This window comes from Camelus bactrianus, chromosome 12 (genome assembly GCF_048773025.1).
Source record: "Camelus bactrianus isolate YW-2024 breed Bactrian camel chromosome 12, ASM4877302v1, whole genome shotgun sequence".
In the NCBI taxonomy this organism is placed as follows: domain Eukaryota; kingdom Metazoa; phylum Chordata; class Mammalia; order Artiodactyla; family Camelidae; genus Camelus; species Camelus bactrianus.
The window spans coordinates 14,737,803-14,752,844 of NC_133550.1; the positions used below are offsets into that span (position 1 = coordinate 14,737,803).

General features: G+C 52.9%; 1 protein-coding gene across 1 annotated transcript; it reads left to right on the forward strand.

Annotated features, from left to right (window-relative positions):
- The first annotated feature begins 926 nt into the window (after window positions 1–926).
- Window positions 927–14,285, forward strand: LOC105076258 (keratin, type II cytoskeletal 5-like). Its single transcript, XM_010964334.3, has 9 exons — window positions 927–1,527; window positions 3,337–3,545; window positions 5,854–5,914; window positions 6,728–6,823; window positions 8,785–8,949; window positions 9,766–9,891; window positions 10,356–10,576; window positions 11,182–11,216; window positions 12,464–14,285. The coding sequence occupies exons 1-9, from the start codon at window positions 1,048–1,050 to the stop codon at window positions 12,661–12,663; spliced, it is 1,593 nt and encodes a 530-aa protein (XP_010962636.2). The 5' UTR covers window positions 927–1,047; the 3' UTR covers window positions 12,664–14,285.
- Window positions 14,286–15,042: the final 757 nt, after the last annotated feature.

Below are 15,042 nucleotides of genomic sequence, written 5' to 3' on the forward strand. Positions count from 1 at the left end.
CAAAACACAGCAGGCCAGCGTGAAGGAGCAGGAGGTTAAGCGGCAGGGAAGGAAGAGGCCATGAACCAGGATGAGAGAAGATGAATGTAAAACAAGGAGCTAAAATTTGGAAGGGCTGGGAGGGAGACGATGGCAGGAAGGAAAGAAATGACACTGAGAACAGTTGTTAAAGACCCGGGGATGAAGGGTAGAGCGGAAAGGAATTGAGAATGAAATCCTGAATTTTCTCCTTCCCGGGGACAAGCCACCTCCCCTCCATCGGTGTCAGGTACTGCGATCTACTGTCAGTAACCTGCAGTCACACCCCTGGGTCCTAAATGGGCTTCATTGCTCACTAGTCATGTGACCTCCGTCAAGTTTCTTCACTACCCTACGTCTGTCTCAAGCGCTTCATGGGCAAAACAGGAATCATAATAACAGCTAATAACAGCTGCCCTGTGCTGCTGTGTGAGGTTTCAGTGAGAAGATGGGTGTAAAGCAGCTACTTACGGCAGCTGCTCAATAAATGTGGGCAATTATTATTTTGGTCATCCAACCTCACAATGTTATTATAAGAATCAAATAACTTAATGCTTGTGACTGACCTGCACATGGTCTGGCACAGACTAGATCCTCAATAATTTATTCCCCTTGTAAGTGACCATGATGGGGAGGGCAGAACTGAGTGCATGGGTTCCGAGTTCAAGACCTGAGAACAGAGGAGTTGATGGCAAGTCATGGGAGGGTCTGCAGTGTGTGGCTGAGAATCTGGGCTGGCAGGAGGAGGGTAGGCGGGCTTGGGACCCAGGCCTGCCCCAAGTCCACATTCCCAGCCCTGGTCCTGCCCTGGGTGGGGTGTTCCCCGTGACGATGAGAGGGGCAGGAAAATGGGCTGTGGCCAGACATGCCATTGAGATGAACTCAACAGAGTGGTCTTTGATCTTCTCTGGCCAAGCCCAGTTCTTGGAAGGGATAAAAGTTAAGGAGAGGAGGGGAAAGTGAGACTTTGAAGGCTTCTCATCCTTTTGACGTTTTCACTCTTCTAACCCTCTGGCACCAGCGCCCACCATGACTCAACGATCCTCCATCACCATCAAGTCAGGGGGCACTCGGAACTTCAGTGCTTCCTCAGCTAGCCTCCTTCCAGGCTGCCGCACCAATTTCAGCTCTGTCTCCATGTCCCAGGGCAGGAAGAGCTTTGGGGGTGGCTTTGGAGGTGGTTTTGGGACCAGGAGCCTCCATAGCCTTGGGGGTAGTAAGAGGATCTCCATCGGTGGGAGCTACCGCTCTGGCCGGGCCAGCTTCGGAGGTGCTGGCTACGGGCTGGGTCTTGGGGGCATAGGGTACAGGGTAGGGGGAGCCAGCAGTGGCTTTGGATTTGGAGGTGGGATGATGTCTGGCGCTGGAGGCATCCAGGAGGTCACTGTCAACCAGAGCCTCCTGACCCCCCTTCACCTGGAGATCGATCCGTCCCTCCAGCGGGTGCGGAAGGAGGAGCGCGAGCAGATCAAGACCCTCAACAACAAGTTTGCCTCCTTCATCGACAAGGTGAGAGGCCAGTGGGGTCCCTACCAGGAAAGCGGCTGGCGCCCAGGGGGATCTCTGCTTTCTGTGTTCCTCTGAAGTCTTGCGGGTTGAGAAGACTGCCGACAGGGTAGAGGACAAAGTGATTTCTTACTTTGTTGAGATGAGAGAACTGTCCATCTCCAGACTCTAGAGCTGTCTGACCCACAGCAAGAACATTGCCCTCTTGATGGATAGTGATCTTGTACTTGGCTTAAAATTAGACAGCGAAAAAGAATCAGTTTGGAAGGCAGGAGATAAAGGAAGGAAAGGTTACAAGTTCAGCTCACAGAAGTGGGCTGGGGTACGTTTTCCTGCCATTTGACAGAGACAAGGCCTGGGCAGTGTCTCTAGTGATTCAGGTATGTCGGGGTGGTTGGCGGGGGCATGCTCAGTCTTTCAGAATTCCTTTTGGTGGGAGGAGAGGTCTCCCTGCTGTTAGTCTGGTGTCCTAGGGATTTTCCCAGTTCCGGTGAAAGAAACAGTCTAATTTACACCACCTCCAGTTCACATCTGAACCGGTTGGTTTTCCCAGGCAAGAACAAATTCAAGGATCCTGGATCATTCAGGCTCCATATCTGGAGTCTGGAAGAAATGGCGCTAAACCAAAGAAAAAGAAAAAAAAAAAAAAAAAGGTCAGGGATGGAGGGCAAGTAGCCCAGGATCCATCCTCAGCTCTCCTGCTAGGAGCATCCCTAAATTCTTGGGCCTCGGTTGGGTTGGACAGATGGACTCTAAGGTCCTCTTGCAGATCTAACAGGACATGAAATGCCTCATCATTTGGACCTAGACCTTTGAAAGTATAAAGTTAACCAAAGGTACTGGTGAGGACTTCATCACTCATGCCCCCCAGTCAACCTGGTGTTTGCACCAACAGTTGTGAGATTTCCAGGAGCCCAGTTCTACGGGGAAGGATGTGGGCCCTGCCTTTCCTGGGTTCATCTGGAGGGGTCCTGGGGAATGAGGGGATGGGGCTGGGGAGGACTTGGAGCCAGGACAAGGAAAGAGGAAGTAGGGAGCAGGGAGTGGGGTGCATTTGTTACAGAACCTCTGCAGGTACACTGCCAAAGTCTTGGAGGCTCTGCTTTTTCGTTCTCTGAGGCTGTGTGTCATTCCAGCTACTCCCAACAGAAGGATTTGTTTAGGCAGAAAGGTTTTGTGTATTCCCAAGTCTACCTCCCGGACTGAGGAGCAAATAAATGCAATTCAAGAAAACCAGATTACTAGCACAGGACCACAGGGCTCTAAGAGAGCTGAGAAAAGAAGGGGCTTGCCCAAGGCCATACAGCAGTGAGGGACATGGCTGGGATTGTGCCCAGGCCCCTCAAGACAACTCTAGAGTGACCCATCCCAGCATTCCTGGACTGGTGAGTCCAGATTCTAGATCTGGAAAAATCATGTCAGAAAGAAAATGGATCAAATTTTCTGCCAAGACCCTCCTGCCCATTTAACGGGAAACAAAATCTCAGTAACGTGGTCAAGTATCCTTCCCTTCAGCTACTGCACATCAGCATGGTTTTGTGTATTTAGACAGTTTCCAGCCTCGCTGACCCTACTTCCTGACCCCATCTTCAAACCAAGCCACTGCCTGTCTCCCAGGCTCATTGCACCAACACTGGCTTGGCTTTAAGTTCCAGTCTTCTTCCAGACTCAAGACAAAGAGGAGGAGCCTGACACCTGGACTTTGAGGTCTTGCAGGGCCCCTGCAATGTTGAGGGTCCTGTATCTCAGAGCCCTCCAGGAGACTGATGCTGCAGGAAAGTGCTAACAGTCTCTTATCTCTGGCTGGGGCAGGTGCGGTTCCTGGAACAGCAGAACAAGGTCCTGGAGACCAAATGGAGCCTGTTGCAGGAACATAAGACCACCAGGGCCAACATCGAGCCCATGTTTGAAGCCTACATCAGCAACCTGAGGCGGCAGCTGGACAGCCTGGGTGGAGAGCGCTTGAGGCTGGAGACGGAGCTGAGGAGCATGCAGGACGTGGTGGAGGACTTCAAGATCAAGTGAGTGGGGGCTCAACCCTGAGGCTCCAGGGGAGGCTCTGCTCTCCGGAAGTGCCTAGTCCAGCAGGAAATAGGGCACACACTTAGGGCACGGAGGTGGAATCAGAAAAAGAACTGGAACCCTGAAGTCAAGAACATTGAGGCTTTGGGAAGGGGCTAGGGTTAGAGATGATAACTAACACGGGCACAAAGGGCATGATACATGCAACGTGGTCAGCTCTGCAGATGAGGAAATGTAAGGCTCTGAGATAGCAAATGACTCATCCAAGTTTATACAGGTAGCAACTCATGAGTTATGAACTCATAGAATCTCATACTCACATTTGTTCGTCTCCTTCCCATTGCTGACTTCACAATGTTCATGCATCCACCACGGCCCTGGCTAAGGTTGGGGAATGAAGAAAAAGGAGGCATATTTGCTGCCTTCTCCCTGGAACTTCACACACACACACACACCACTAAATATAATGGTATGTTTCTACTATAGATACGAGTAATTTCTCATTTATATTGTTTTAATTTATTTCTAATGTTCTTGGTCCAAACAAAATAAGTGACTTGATAAGTTTTGGTTGCTGTTTGTATAATGGAGTAAGAATCCAGGTTTTAGAGTTGTGCTAACATGATAGCCACTAGCTACTTAAATTTAAACCAAGTAAAGTTATATAAAATTTTAAATTCAGCCTCTTAATGACACTAGCCACATTTCAAGTGCTTAGGCGCCACATGTGACTAGTGGGTCCCATAGTGGATGCAGATACAGAGCATTTCCATCACCACAGACAGTTCTGTCGAACAGCACTATAGAATAGAGCACCAGATTTAGAAACTTGGTTCAACCACTCACTAGCTCAATGACCTAAAGAAAACTAACCTCTCTAAGCTCCAGTGCCTTTGTCTGCTAAAGGGGATATTAATAGTACCCATCTCATAGAGGAACTGAAACTGTTAAATCAAAACTTGCATATAAAGTTCTTGGTAGGCTGCCCACTGTCTGACACATAGTAAGCTGCTGTTAATACGTGTTAGCTGTTTTATTGTATTGATGATTAGGTATATGTGTGTACGGATGCAAACATAGACAAGAGAAGCAGATGGGTAATTTATAACAGCATGCAAAGGTGGGGTAACAGTGATTCAATCCAAGAGGGCTTCCAGGAGGAGGAGGTAAAAGCTCAAGGTTGAGTGGGGGATCTGTCGAAGAGCCCTCTCCTGGTTAATGGACGGCGACGTTCCAATGGCAGGCGTCTAAGAGCCCTGTGCAGGGCCACATGATTCTTGCCCTCTGGCAGAGGGACTATGAACTGGGAAACACAGGACAATTGCATGAAGTCAGGTAAAGAAAAGATGGTCAGATTTAATGAAAAGACAATTCAAGGAAACAATAAGGCGAGCAAGATCAGTTTCCCAGAGCGCTGGGGAGGAGGCACAGTACTGAAGAGTCAGTGAGTCAGTGGCAGAAAGAGGTTTCTTAGATACTTCTGGACAGTAGAGGCAATAAAAAAGTGGGGGAGATTTTGGATGTATAATCGTGTGGGATAGTACTTTGTAGTTTTAAAAAAATAACGAGAAGCCGATTCATAGGTGGGAAAGAGCCTCTGAGAGGTTAAGGGACCTGCCCTGGGTTATTCAGCTAGTAGGTGGAGGAGACAAGCCCAAACCACAGCCGTCTGGAGCTGCCAAGAGGGTGGGATTGGCTGATGCTTAGAAGGCAGGGTTACCTAAAGCAGATGTGAAACTTCCTTCCCAGAGATCAGAGGGTGGGGGACAGTGGGGAGTGGGGTTGCTGCCTAGGGGCAAATTGAAAATGAGGAAACTTGGTGGAGGGGGTAAGTGGGAGGTGTCTTATTAACCTGAAGGCTGCTTCCCAGGCTGCGGGTCAATGGCTGAGAACAGGACAGTGAGGCAATGTGAGGATGCCCCGGGGTGCAGGCGCCAGCCGAGGCCTGGGCCGCCGGCCTTACTGCTCTCTCTTCCCCCTCCCATGCCCTTGTCTGGCTTGGGGTGAGACCATGGGGTAAGAGGAAGCAGCACAAGCCTTCACGGGACCTCCGTGGAGCAGAGCTGTGAGAAAGCGACCTCACAGGGAATGAGAGGCGGTTCTGTTTTGCTGTTGCTTTGTGTTTGGGTTTTGTTTGCACAGCGTGCATGTTTGATGGATTTGGGATTGGGGGGCCCACGAGAGCTATGCTGTAGCAGCACGTTTTCCAAGTCTTCCCTGGAAACCCACCTACAGCCCCTGCCGTTGGCCCTCACGCCCAGAATCCCCCGCTCCGAACACCCATCCGCTCCTTCATCCTTCCCGCAGGTACGAAGAAGAAATCAACAGGCGCACAGCGGTGGAGAATGAGTTTGTGGTGCTCAAGAAGGTGAGGGGACAGGGATGCTCCCTCCTGACTCTGGGACCCTGGCAGCCCCTTCTGGGAGTGACAGCTGCCACTTAAGCCAGAGGCCCTGTATACATGGCTTCATTTAATTTGCATGATCTTAAAAGCAGGTCTTACTTTAGAAGTGAAAAAACTCAGGCTCAGGGAGGTTAAATCGGTTGCCCAAGGTTACCCAGATCATCAGAAGCGAGTCCAGATCCAGGACACCAAAGTCTGAGCTGTAAATCACTACACCAGTTCTCTCCCCACGTGGGTCTGGTGCAGGGAGAGGCGAAGCAACATGAGCCTTGTGCGGAGCTGAGTCTCCAGGACCTCAGGTCAGGCTTGGGGGACAGGCATGGGACGGGGACCGACTCCAGGAGTTGTGGACCTTCCTGCTCAGTGAGGATGTGCAGAGGGAGGGAGAGAGCCCGCCCCAGAGCTAATCTGGAGGAAGAGGAAAAACAGAGCAGCAGTGTGTGGAGGGGAGGAAGGGGCAGGGTGTGAGGAGGAGGGGAAGCCTCAGGGAGAGGCTGGGAGAGTCAGGAGGCAGCAGAGGACCAGGTTGGGTCGTCTTCACCGTGGGAAGGTGACATGTCTTTCCACGTGGTACCAGCTGATAAGCAGGTGGGCATCCCTGAGTGCCCTGGTCCTCACACAGTTTGGACCCCCTGGACGTTTCACTCCATACACAGCCTGGGATAGGGAAACACTCTCATCCCTGGCAACTAAAGTTCTCCAGCCAAACTCACAGACGGAGGGTCTGGCTAGCCAAGGAAGGGTGGGACACAGAGTGACAGCATGTTCTGTGCCCAGGACGTGGATGCCGCCTACATGAGCAAGGTGGAGCTGGAGGCCAAGGTGGAAGCCTTGATGGATGAGATCAACTTTCTGAGGGCGTTCTACGATGCGGTAAGCCATGCCAGGTGTTCCCCCCAGAAGGGCTGGAGGTTGGGGGCCTCAGCTGGGCATAGAGGCCACCAGCCCCTTCCCAGGCCTCCTTTCTACTCCTCACCCAAGTTGGAATTGATGGAGCAGATGCCACTTCCCCTACCAAAGGAGAACATGAGGTTTCCCAGGGCAGCTGGTGGGTCAGGCAAGGCGAGAAATTCAAGCATGTGCTGTGGGTCAGACAAAAGAACTGCCTGCCGTTGAATGACGTGCAGTTCCATAGAACTGAGCAACCTGGCACCCGGCCCAGCTCAGATGTATTATCTGCTGCTCTTCCTAGAGTGGAGGCAATTACGCAAATCAAGTGGCAATTGATGAGCCCTTGGGTGCTTCTAGAAGCACCCAAAGCAAGTGCCTGGCTCTCCTGTAGACACGTTTTACTGTGAACCTCTGGACACCCGACACTGCCTGGGGCTGCAGGCACAGCACTGGGCAAACACAGTCAAGGCCCTAAGTTCTGGAAGCTTCCATGACGGGAGGGGAGACAGGTGGTACAGGGAATCAAGTCAGGATACCATTTCAGGCATGATAGGGGCGATGGAGAAAATGCCAAGAGGAAGCAGTGGCAGGCAGATGGTGGGTGATAACCTGAAGGAACTGGGGTTCCAGGAATGCCAGGAGGAGGCCCAGGTGGCTGCAGTAGAGATAGAGTGAGGCGGGAGATGGGATGAGCATGTCGGGGGGGTGGGGTGGGGGACAGGATGCACTGTGTGCCACAGGCAAACCTGGTAAGGACAGGTAATCCGCCCTCGGGGTACATGTCCGATGCCCAGCAGAAGTTGGTCATATTCCAGGAGCGGGAACATGGGATCTGCTTCTGTAGACAGCTTCAATGATCATCCCACCCACTCGGGGCAAAAAAGACATCATTTTCTCTGCTCATTTACTTCAGTGCCAGGGTGGTGTTGGCTCCCAATTCCAAACAGCAAGCTTGTGGGCTGAGATCTCCCCACCCCACCCGCTGCCAGCTTGGTCAGCTACCAGGAAAAACTACTTCAGAAAAACAAATTGCAACACAGCAACAATAAAATAATAATTTCTTGAAGCAGGAAGTGCATGAACCAATTGTTAATGAGGAAAGGAGAGGGATATTAAGATTTGGGCTTTGGATCAGTGCTTCTCAAATTTTACAGCTCATCAGAATCTTCTAGAAGTCTTGTTAGAACACCAATTCTCAGGAAGTCTAGGGTGGGGCCCAAAATGTTGCATTTCAATCAAGTTCCCAGGTGATGCCGATGTTGCTGCTCTGAGGATCACATTTGGGGAACCACCACCACCCTACATGATCCCAGAAAGTGATCACTGACAAACTAATCGTGGGTTTTCTGTTTCAAAACCCACTTCATGTGTATTTGATGCTCACAGAAATCACGGGAAGCAGCACTCTGACCAGCCCCTCTAGACTCAGAGACGCTAGCCAACCTGCCTGGCAGAGCCAGTCTTTCTGCTGTTTTGAGCTGGTTTCCATTTCCCATCCCTGAGGAGCAGGGAGGAGCAACGTTGGTAAATGGGGCTGGAACACAGCACAGCTTTCTGGCTCTTTCTGACTCAGATTTCTTTCACAAAATGATTACTTTATTTGGTGAGAAAGGCTGCGTTTTCTCAGAACGTGAGACATTGTGGCACTGACAGGTCGCGGCAAGGTGCACTGAGAATGGGAGTAATTTCTGGAGAAATTCCCTTGCTTCTCCCTCTGTGCAGATGAGGCGGCAACAGAGGACGGGCGTAAACCCAGTGACCTCCCTGATGTCCTTCCCAGCCCTTTCAGACCTAAGCAGGCTGGCAGGCCGACAGTGCGAGTGGGGCCCTCTATGCCAGAGCCTGGGGGCTGGTCACAGCCTCCCCTCCAACACACACATGCTCACACATGCACACGCACACACACACCCTGCCTCAGCTCTCCCGTCTCGGCCCCCTCGCAGGAGCTGGCTCAACTTCAGGCCCAGATTTCTGAAACCAATGTGGTCCTGTCCATGGACAACAACCGCAAGCTGGACCTGGACAGCATCATCGCTGAGGTCAAGGCCCAGTATGAGGACATCGCCAACCGCAGCCGGGCCGAGGCTGAGTCCTGGTACCAGATCAAGGTGAGACGTCGAGGTCAAATTTGTGAAACAGTCATAAAGAACCGATATTTCAAAGGCAAATTTAAGAAGAGCCTTGTCCTCCCAGTCTGATGGGGTCAAAGGGATCTGAGTTCAGTTCAGGGCTTACCCTCAGTTCTGAGGACTCTTCAGGCAGCACCGTCAGAACCTGGGGGAACAGCCAGACAAAGGCAGGAGGTGGTCAGACCTTCTGCCACAGGGAGGATGGACATAACTCCACTGCCCTACAGAGGAGAGGTGAGGGACTGCTGGATAGTCCCGGCCACCAGTGCCAGCAGAGCGAGAGAGGGAGGGTGGGAACAAGAGGCAGGTTTTAGCCTCCTGAATCCAGAGAGGAGAACCAGCTGGAGCCAAGGGGCTGGGGCAAAGGCTGGCTAGGGGTCACACAAGGAGAGTTTCCAGGTTAGAGCGAACACGCTGAGCTGGGGAGTCCCTGGGGATATGAGATGTGTTGCCAAGGAAAACAAATAGGAAAGAGCTTTAAAATCCGTGAGTGACAGGCACCCTGGCATGATGCTGAATTTGTGAGAGTGAGCTACGTGGTAGTGAAGAAGAGGAATGAAAGATGGGATACAGGAAGAAGGGTCCGGCTGTAGGGTGGAGCCTGCAGATACGGAGAGTGAGGGGCAGCACCAAGAGGCAGTGGGCTGGACTTGATGGAGAGAGCGGGGTGGGGTGCAGGGGTGCACAGGGACATGCGTCTAAGCAGCACATCGGAAGCCTGCTGAGCCCTGGGAAACCCCCACCTCCTCTCCTCTGGCGTGACCATCCCCGCCTCCTGCTTCCCCTTCCCCGCAGTACGAGGAGCTGCAGCGGTCCGCCGGCCGGCACGGGGACGACCTCCGCTCCACCAAGATGGAGATCTCCGAGCTGAACCGGGTGATGCAGAGGCTGCGCTCTGAGATTGACAACGTGAAGAAGCAGGTAGGGCTGAGCTCCCAGCAGCCACCCCATCCTTCCCTGCTTCTAGGCAGACCTGGCCTGGTTTTAACACAGCCCCGGCAGAGAGAAGCCCCGCACCCCCAGCCGAGTGACCGTCCAGGAATGTAAACGTGCAGTCTCCCCACCCACCGGGGACATCAGGACCTTCCTTCTGAGGTCTGTGCAACGTCAGTTCCTCTAGGAAAGGTGCTGTCCTCTGGAGGTGTGCGTGGCAAAACTCTGACTTGCTTTACTTACCCACAATCCAGAGAAGTTCAGCAATGAAAGGGACCCCAAACCATTTCTCCATCCCCTCTGATCCTCAGCTTATCCAAGGGAAACAGACATGAATCTTAGCTTTCAAGATGATGGAGCCCCCACCTTCTTGGCATGAAATTTCAGAAAATCCTTCCGTATTTTTAACCTAAAGCCCACATCTGACTGCATTCCCTGTGTCCTCCCGGCAGTGTGCCGTGCTCCAGGCCTCCATTGCCGATGCAGAGCAGCGTGGGGAGCTGGCCCTCAAGGACGCCAAGCACAAGCTGGCCGAGCTGGAGGAGGCCCTGCAGAAGGCCAAGCAGGACATGGCGCAGCAGCTGCGCGAGTACCAGGAGCTGATGAACGTCAAGCTGGCGCTGGACATCGAGATCGCCACCTACCGCAAGCTGCTGGAGGGCGAGGAGTGCCGGTGGGTGACCTTCTCCTCCTATCACGGTTCAGATAGATGCCACCAGAGCACTGGAGCGATGCCACAGAGGCCGAGAGCCCCACGGTGCCAGGCTCCAGATAGAAAGGCCCAGGGCAGAAACACGGTTGAAATGCAGATGCTCCCTGCAGGCAACCTGTGGTTGCAGGCACTCCAATAGCTCCTGGGGCACCCAGGGCAGGGACTAGGGTGAAAGGCTTCAGGGAGAGGTGGCCCTGACTACCTGGAAGGCCATAAGCAGGGCCATTTCTACCCAGGCCTTGTGACAAATGAGGCCACACTCAGAATGAGGTTCAGGGGCTCCATATTTGCCCAGAGATGCCAACCATCTGACGGTCCCTCTAGACCTCGTGAGCATGGGATCCTCTTCCCATTTCTCTATGTATCTTGACCTGATCTCTCTTCTGGATGTCCCCTCCCAGATACACACCAGCTTCCTACAGCTTACGAGATGAATGAAATGCTTGTTAAGCACAGTGCCCGGCACACAGCCAGCCCTCTGTGCTGATAGCTTTAAATACAAAGAACCCAAGGCTCTCTAACTTCTCAGCGAATGAAATGTCTCTTTCTTTCCCCACCTGCAACAGACTCACTGGAGAAGGTGTCGGAACCGTGAATATCTGTGAGTAAATGTCTTGAGATGGCAGGAAAGTGGGCGACAAAACGGAAGCTAAGGGCATCACCAACAAGGATTTGGTGACTAGATTGCGAGCAGGCTGGGGCGAGACATCATTGAGGCCGTTTGGGGGGCTCTGTGGAGACCCCTCTCTCCTTTGGCCCTTCCTCCCAGTGGGCTCGAGAGAGAGTCATGGTGACCCCCCACCCCAGAGGTCCCAGTGACATCATGTGTCCACAGGAACGGACTCCAACCTGGTCTCAGAGGACCCCATTTGTGGGACAGGACTACGCGCAGAGCAATGGGTCCCCCGCCTAAGTGCCTGATTCCTCAGCTAGTTCCCGCAGGAATTCAAACCTGCAGAGCTAGTAAGAGGCTGTTAAACAGCCTAAATCTGAAGACCTGTGTTTAGAATTGAAGCCAATTAATTGAACAAGTAGAGCAGGGAAGCTTGGCCTGAGGTCCCAGGAGGAAAGCCAGGGGGAGTTATCCTGTAGGAGGACCCAGACCAGCAGGCTCAGGTGGCATCTGCGGGGCACTGAGCCCCGGGCTCAGGAAGTGGAGTTCCCTTGGGCGCCATGTGAGTCAGACCACATGAAGGAGGCTGGTAAACCAGGACGGGGGAGGGCTTGAAACCAATGAATACAGGGAACAACGATGCTGCAACTGGAGAGACAGATACTGAGAAGGGAGGTGGAAGAGGTGTCTTCAGATGTTTGGCAGGCTGCGAAGAGCTGCATCTCGGGGCAGTGAGCTCCGATTCCCTGAGAGGATTTGCAACTAAGCCATTGGCTCTCAGTGATGCAGTAGTGGGGATTCCAACCCAGAGGCAGGTTCACCTGGGTGGCCTTCGGGCCCCTCCCATATGGGGGCCTGTGATCCCCACACAGTTTATGGGGCCTCGCATTCCATCCAGCATTAGAGCCCGGGGTAGAGATGAAGGGCAAACAGCACAGAGACCCAAAGCCCTGGGTTCTGGCAGATGTGACCTTGGCATGCTACTTGTACCTGTGCTTCCTCCCCTATAAAATGGGGGTGATCAGAATAAGGGCGTCCTCTCAGGCCTGCGAAGGAGACCAGTGTGGTCACAGCTGGGAGCGTTCTGACACTTGCCATGGGAGTGTGTACATCGAGGCAGCATGTGACAGGGACAGCGAGGGTCCTCGTGGAGCACTGTGGGAGGGAGGCGGCCAGGGTAGGAGACCCGAGCTGAGGAGGAGCCTGCCAGTGTGCTCTGTGTCTTCTCTCCACAGCCGTGGTCTCCTCCTCCGGGGGCTCAGGCTACAGCGGGGGCGGCGGCCTCTGCATGACTGGGGGCAGCTATGGCAGTGGCCTCAGCTACGGGGGCAGCGGCGGCAGCTTCAGCTCCACCAGCGGCCGCGGCATGAGCGGCAGCAGCTCCAGCATGCGCATCATCTCCAAGACCTCGTCCACCAAGAGTTACAGGAGCTAAAGGGCCCCCTGCCCCGCTGCCTGACCCCAAGACCCCCTGATTCCCAGCCCTAAAGCCTGCTGCTTTGCTGACCACCCCCTGCACAGAATCAACAGGAGGCACAGGGAGCGGGAAGTGGTCTGTGAGTTCCAAGGCCATCTTGTCCATCCCTCTGCCTCCAGACAAGTCCCCACAAAGGTACCTCATTCACTTTTCAGCCAAGAGCCCTCCAGGGTCCACAAGCATCCATTACAACTGCCATGTGCCCAAGACCGGGGCTGGGACATTCTCTTCAGTAGCCTCCTACTGTCTGACCCAGATCCCCTGCAACCACAGTCCTCCCTGGGGCTGCTTATAATAGACCTTGGTGCCCCCAAAGAAGATGAGTGCAGTCCAGGCCAGTGCTTTCCCACCACACACAGAACATCTGCCCTGCAGGATCCCTTAGACCAGGAAATGTTGCAAACCCTGCCCACATATTCCCTCCTCACCTCTGTCCTCCTTGTCCCCACCAGGCACCCAGCCATATCCCCCAATAACTCCCATCATCAGAATATTTGAATGAGAAATCAACATCCTTCAAAATATTACCAGCTCGATTATTCATAGTAGATCAAAATAATGTTATCAAGAACTCCAAAGTTCTCTGTGGCCCGGAGCTACATTACATGAGAGTTCAAAGTCAAATTCCTTCCACATCTGCTCCATTTAAGTCAATATTAGAATTTCTGTCCCACAGAGAATGTCCTGATGATGAGGGGGAGGGAAGCAGGCTCACGTGAGGCTGCAGGAAACGCCTGCAACCAGCACATCAGGGACCCAGTTAGCCTGTATCAGAACTGCCCTGGGAAATAGTCCTCCCCTGAAGAAGCCCCTGAGCTCAAGAGTTTTCTCTTTCCTTGGTGCTAGCCACATGTCTCTTCTGGGAAGCTTTCTTTCCTATCCAGCCAGCCCTTTTCACCTCCTCCGTCACCCTCAGTCCCCTTTCTGTTCATCCTCTACAGCCCCGTGTGTCTCCTCTCTCAGTTCCCCTCCCTTCTTCTCCTCGCCCTTATTTCTCTTTTCTTCCTCCCCTACTCATCCATTGGCAATACATTTCCTGCTCTCAATCTCCCGACCTGTCTTTTTCTATCTCCCTGTCTCTGTAATGTCTAAGATGTGGATTTGCCTGTGCCCAGCCCTGGCCAGAGGCAAAGCTCTTTAAGGCAGTCCGCCAGATTCCCTGCCCACGGGGAGGGCACAGGATAGCAGACCGGGAAGAGAGAGGGAGTTCTTCCTTTGGTGTTTTTCCTTGCTCTGAGAGGGCACGTTGCTCTGCCCCTTGAAGAAGCAGAGGTGGGGTGGCGGTGGAATAAGGATGCGAGGAGGCATAGGGATCTTTTTGAGTGGCCTTTAAGGGTGATTTCCCCACTGAGTCTGAAGAGTTGTAAGCCCTCAAGACACCTGCCATGTACTCAAGACCAAAACACATTCTAAAGGCAATAGAGACAGGCTGCCGTGCTGCTGACCTGAAGACAGGAGAGTTCACGGTTTCAAAAAAAAAAGTCACTCCCGCTCGTCAGTTCAAACCCGTCTGAACTGCCTGCTCCTTGTGCTTGCCCATTCCCTGAAATCACTTCAATAAACTGTCACCGAGCTTTCAAGGTCTTGACTGAGTCTGTGTCCCATCCCACACTCAGAGGACGACCTTGGAAATGGAGTTCTTTGAGAGCAGGGGCCATCCACCCACAACGCTTACTCCAGAGCAGGATGAGAATCCCCTTCCGTTGCCACTGAACAATAGGACCTCCACACCGCTTCTGCCTCCTGCCCTCACCCGTGGTCTCTCGTCACCCCCTTACCCCTCCAAGCCCCAGTGTTCCCTCCCCAGGACTGGGACCCAAAGTCAAGACGATGTAAAAAGGGACAATGTGAAATATCACAGTTAGACTGAGAGCTGTCGAGCACAAGAAACATTTGTGTTCCAGTCTCCGAATCCAGAGGTGGGGAAGCCAGGAAACACAATGCATATTGACAGCAGACCCCTGATTCCTAACCCCAGCTACTCCCCAGAGCAGTAGGGCATGATGACATCAGAAAGGATGGGGTTGGATCCCAGCCTATCCCGGACAAGCTGTGTGGCTTGGGAGTTACTTAAACACTCTGCTCTTCGCTCTCCCTATCTGTAAAATAAAAACTACGTCATGGTGTTGTCATAAGAACTGAATGAGATAATGGCTGTATAGCTCAGGGTGGTCCCAAAAGTGGCAAGCACCCAATAGATGTTATTATTATCGTTGTTGACTCACTTTTGACCTGGGAAAAGGTCACAGTGTGGAAGGGAAAGACCAGTCAGCCACAGCAGTGGTTTCACTAATGGGACTGATGGAAAGGCGGAGAGGGGACAGAGGGAGGAGGTGT

What these genes read in the sequence shown, in the direction of transcription:
- LOC105076258 (XM_010964334.3), top strand. Translation starts at nt 1,048, where the DNA reads ATGACTCAACGATCCTCCATCACCATCAAGTCAGGGGGCACTCGGAAC. An exon ending in TTGCCTCCTTCATCGACAAG is followed by an intron (nt 1,528 to 3,336) that starts GTGAGAGGCCAG and finishes TGGCTGGGGCAG; the next exon opens with GTGCGGTTCCTGGAACAGCA. An exon ending in GTGGAGGACTTCAAGATCAA is followed by an intron (nt 3,546 to 5,853) that starts GTGAGTGGGGGC and finishes TCCTTCCCGCAG; the next exon opens with GTACGAAGAAGAAATCAACA.